The following is a 4,900-nucleotide window of genomic DNA, read 5'->3' on the forward strand; positions in this document are numbered from 1 at the left end:
CCTCTCTGTGTCTCTCTAACCTTTCATCATCTGACACAAGATCCCCTCCTCTAATTCCCCCCTCCCCTCTCAAAATTCCTTGTCTTGCAAGTTACTTGGTGACCCTGCAGGTGCTGGTGCTACATAAAAAGCATCCAGTCCACACTGTGAAGTGGTTGGCATTTGGACGGGCAACCAGCTGTAAAAACCATGCCAAAACTGACCTCCGAGAGTGTAGTGGGTGCTTTTACGTGCCACTGGCATGAAGGCCAGTCAGGTGGTACTGGCCACAGCCACACTCAAAATGGTGTTTTTTACGTGCCACCTGCACAGGAGCCAGTCCAGCGGCACTGGCAACGACCTCGCTTGAATGTTTTCTAACGTGCCACCGGCACAAGTGCCAGTAAGGCGACGCTGGTAACGATCAGGCTCAAATGGTGCTATTTACGTGCCACTGGCAATGATCACACTTGGACGGTGCTGTTAGTACTCCACTGATAAATATATGTATGCATATTTCTCTATAAATGTATGTGTGTGTATGTTAACTTATGTTATTGTTGTTTCCTATCAGAGTTGAGTGGAGACTTTGACTGGAAAGAAGCCTGTTTAGCTACAGAAGAAGCTTATGGTTTTTGGCGGAACAACTCGCAAAAGACAGAATGCATCAGAATCAGCAACATGTCGTCCGGCTTCAGCGATTCCGTACATTTTCTACAGGTGATCCAATTTTTCTTATTTCTTTACTGCCCACAAGGGGCTACACACAGAGGGGACAAACAAGGACAGACAAAGGGATTAAGTCGATTACATCGACCCCAGTGCGTAACTGGTACTTATTTAATCGACCCCGAAAGGATGAAAGGCAAAGTCGACCTTGGCGGAATTTGAACTCAAAACGTAGCAGCAGACGAAATATTGCTAAGCATTTCGCCCGGCTGCTAACATTTCTGCCAGCTCGCCGCCTTACAATTTTTCTGTGTTCTTGTGTTTTTTTTCACTTGCTTCAAATTATTGTAATGCAACCATGCTGGAGCACTGCATTTCAAGAGCTGTTTAGTTGCTTGAACTAAACAGCAGTGCATTTATCTTGTAAACTTATTGTCTCAATCCTTGTCAGAAAAAGGGTGAAGTTCACCTTGGTGTACAGGGAAGGATCTAAATAAATTCCACTAGATATTTTGTTCATTTTATCATTGATTCTACCAACCCAGCGATACTGCACACACACATGTGCTGCAGAACAGAGAAGTCAGCTCACACCACTGTTTCTCCAAAGATTTCCTGAAGAAGGGTTAGAATCACCAATACTACTACCACCACCATTATTACTACAACTACTATTATTACTATCACTATCACCACTACTACGATATCACTAGTACTACAACAACTATTATTAACTAGTTGACCACGTGCCGTCGATAATGATGGCTAAATGTAGTATTTTATATATAAATAACGTACAAAATAAGGTGTATAATAATCATACAAACAAACATTCACATACTTCCCTTGTACACACACACACACACACACACATATACACTCACAGAGTTGAAACATTGATTTTTTTTCACCCCTTCCTTTCTCACATTGCTATTACTTTCTCTCACTCCCTCTCAGTCAGGGTTATTACTCTCACTACTTCTCCTTCACTGAATTACTATTTTCTCTCCTCCTCCGCATCCAGCATGATTCTGGACAAATATATTTACTCTTTTACTTGTTTCAGTCATTTGACTGTGGCCATGCTGGAGCACTGACTTTAGTCAAGCAAATCGACCCTAGGACTTATTCTTTTAAACCTAGTACTTATTGTATCGGCCTCTTTTGCCAAACCGCTATGTTACGGGGACGTAAACACACCAGCATTGGTTGTCAAGCGATGGTGGGGAGACAAACACAGACACACATACATACCCACACACACATATATATATACATATATACGATGGGCTTCTTTCAGTTTCCGTCTACCAAATCCACTCACAAAGCTTTGGTCGGCCCGAGGCTATAGTAGAAGACACCTGCCCAAGGTGCCCCGCAGTGGGACTGAACCTGGGACCATGTGGTTGGTAAGCAAGCTACTTACCACACAGCCACTCCTGCGCCTAGATATATATATATATATATATATATATATATATATATATATATATATATATATATATATACACAAATATATTAAAATCACTCCGCTCATTATTATTATATTAGGAGATTCTACCACAACTACTATTACCATGACAACTAGTACTTCAGCTACTACTGTTACTATTACTACTACTAGTATTACAACCACTACCACCATTACCACTGCCATCACTAGAACTACTACAACTACTACTATTACCACCACCACCACTACCACATGTACTAACCCAGCAGCAGCAGTTTTGTGTATGAGACCCTTGTCAGCAAGGACCAGTGTGTCACAAGTCCTCTCTGTCTCTCTGTTCTAGGACAGCCAAGTGTTGCTGGTTGGTTCCAGGGACCATTCTTTGACTGTGATGAACGTGGATAAAATGGTGAAAGAACAACCCAATTCCTACAGGGAAGCAATTTTGTACTCGGACCACAAATGTCACAAGGTATGTATGTATCTTTTTGTCTGTTACTTCTTTATAGTCATTAGACTGCGGCCATGCTGGGGCACTGCCTTGAAGAATTTTTAGTTGAATGAATCAATCCCAGTACTTATATTTAAGCCTGGTACCTGTTTCACCGGTTTCTTTTGCCAAACTGCTAAGTTACAGGCACGCAAACACACCAATACCGGTTGTCAAGCGATGGTTGGGGGGGACAAACACTTTTGTGGATGGTGCATTATGTAACTAACAACCGAGACATTGGACAAAATCTCATGTATCAATCAGTTGATTACAAGGAAGCGAAAGCGAAATCGTGATGGTACCTGTACCAGTGGAGCACTAAGAGCACTGTCTAGCGTGATCGTTGCCAGAGCAGCTGTCTGGCTTCTGTGCTGGTGGCACGTAAATAGCACCATTTGAGCGTGGCCGTTGCCAGTACCGCCTGACTGGCCTTCGTGCCGGTGTGACATAAAAGCACCCACTACACTCTTGGAGCGGTTGGCGTTAGGAAGGGCATCCAGCTGTAGAAACTATGCCATATCAGATTGGAGGCTGGTGTAGCCATCTGGTTCGCCAGTCCTCAGTCACATCGTCCAACCCATGCTAGCATGGAAAGTGGACGTTAAACGATGATGATGAGGATGATGAAGGAAGCTGTATTATAATCATCATTATTCAATGTCCACTTTCTCCATGCTTGCATAGGTCAGGTGGACATTTGACAGCCAGATGCCCTTCCTGTTGCCAGCCCTCACCTGTTTCCAAGCAAGGTGTTATTTCTTCGTGGTCAGACATGCTTTCATGGAAATGACTGGAAATGAAGGCTATTACTTGTATGACAGTGGCACTTGTTTGACAACTATCACTCAATATCAAGGCAAAGAGACAGTAACAGGCACCCACACACATATATACATACATACACTTACACACAAACAAGTTTCTTTCAGTTTTTTCATCTACCAAATCGACTCTCAAGACTCTGGTCAGACTTGAGCTATAGCAAAAGACACATGCTCAAAGTGTCATGCAGTGGGATTGAACCCAGAACTATGTGATTAGGAAACAAACTTCTTACCACATAGCTGTGCCTGTACCTACAAAAAATGCCAGCTAAGCTATTGAGAACTTCACTCATGTGTTGGGAGTTCAACTCTGATTTTATGTTCAGCCTTACTCTTTGGTAAACTTCAAATTTTTCCTTTCATGACATTGTTGAATCTCTTGCTCACCTTCGAGACTGAGATAATCTCTTTGAGCCAATAACAGTCTTATATGTGTGTGTGTGTGTGTGTGTATTTATATAGATACTCTCTTTACTTGTTTCAGTCATTTGACTGTGGTCATGCTGGAGCACCCCCTTTAGTCGAGACAAACACAGACATGCAAACATATACACACACATACATATATACGACGGGCTTCTTTCAGTTTCCATCTACCAAATCCACTCACAAGGCTTTGGTCAGCCCGAGGCTATAGTAGAAGACACTTGCCCAAGGTGCCATGCAGTGGGACTGAACCTGGAACCATGTGGTTGGTAGGCAAGCTACTTACCACACAGCCACTCCTACAGATATATATTTTTCTTAATTGTTTGTCTTTTACTTGTTTCCATCATTTCACTGCGGCTATGCAGGGGTACTGCCTTGAAGGGTTTTAGTTGAATAAATTGACCCCAGGACTTACATTTGTTAAGTCTGGTACTTATTCTATCAGTGTCTTTTGCTGAACTGCTAAGTTATGAGGACATAAACACACCAACACTAGTTGTCAAGTGGTGGCGGGACACACAGACACACACACACATTTAAATAAAGTAGGATCCTGGTGGCATGTAAGAAGCACCATTTGAGCATGATTGATGCCAGTGCTGCATGACTGGCCCCTGTGCCGGTGGCACGTCAAAAGCATCCACTACACTCTCGGAGTGGTTGGTGTTAGGAAGGGCATCCAGCCAGATCAGAATTGAGTCTGGGTTGCCAGTTTTCTATCAAACTGTCCAACCCATGCCAGCATGGAAAGAAGATGTTAAACAATGATGATGATAATGGTACCAGAATACCACCTGCTAGAAGGAGGAGCTAACACTCCAAAACCACAAATTTCTCACTATTAATAAATACACATGGTGAATGCAACGTATATAATAAAATAGGCTTACCTTGTGATATTTTCAAAGATAGATGAATACAGTGAGCTTGGCTGATGATCCTTGAGTACAAAGGTACAAAAGGTGAAATCAATTGAGACCAAGATATTTGTTTCTTGCTTTGCAGTTTATTATTTTCATTGCATTCACCATGCACAGTTATTTATGAATACTG

The 4,900-nt window shown here is 42.4% G+C and overlaps 1 protein-coding gene across 4 annotated transcripts in view; it reads left to right on the forward strand.

Moving 5' to 3' along the window:
• The window catches only part of LOC106881279 (F-box/WD repeat-containing protein 9), an 18,217-nt gene that overhangs the window by 6,745 nt on the left and 6,572 nt on the right, over positions 1-4,900 (forward strand). For all 4 annotated transcript variants that reach the window (XM_052976132.1, XM_052976131.1, XM_052976130.1 and 1 more), the window contains 2 exons: positions 554-699; positions 2,445-2,573. In XM_052976132.1, the coding sequence (XP_052832092.1) occupies positions 554-699; positions 2,445-2,573 (275 nt within the window). The remainder of the gene's footprint in view (positions 1-553; positions 700-2,444; positions 2,574-4,900) is intronic.

This window comes from Octopus bimaculoides, chromosome 23 (genome assembly GCF_001194135.2).
Source record: "Octopus bimaculoides isolate UCB-OBI-ISO-001 chromosome 23, ASM119413v2, whole genome shotgun sequence".
In the NCBI taxonomy this organism is placed as follows: domain Eukaryota; kingdom Metazoa; phylum Mollusca; class Cephalopoda; order Octopoda; family Octopodidae; genus Octopus; species Octopus bimaculoides.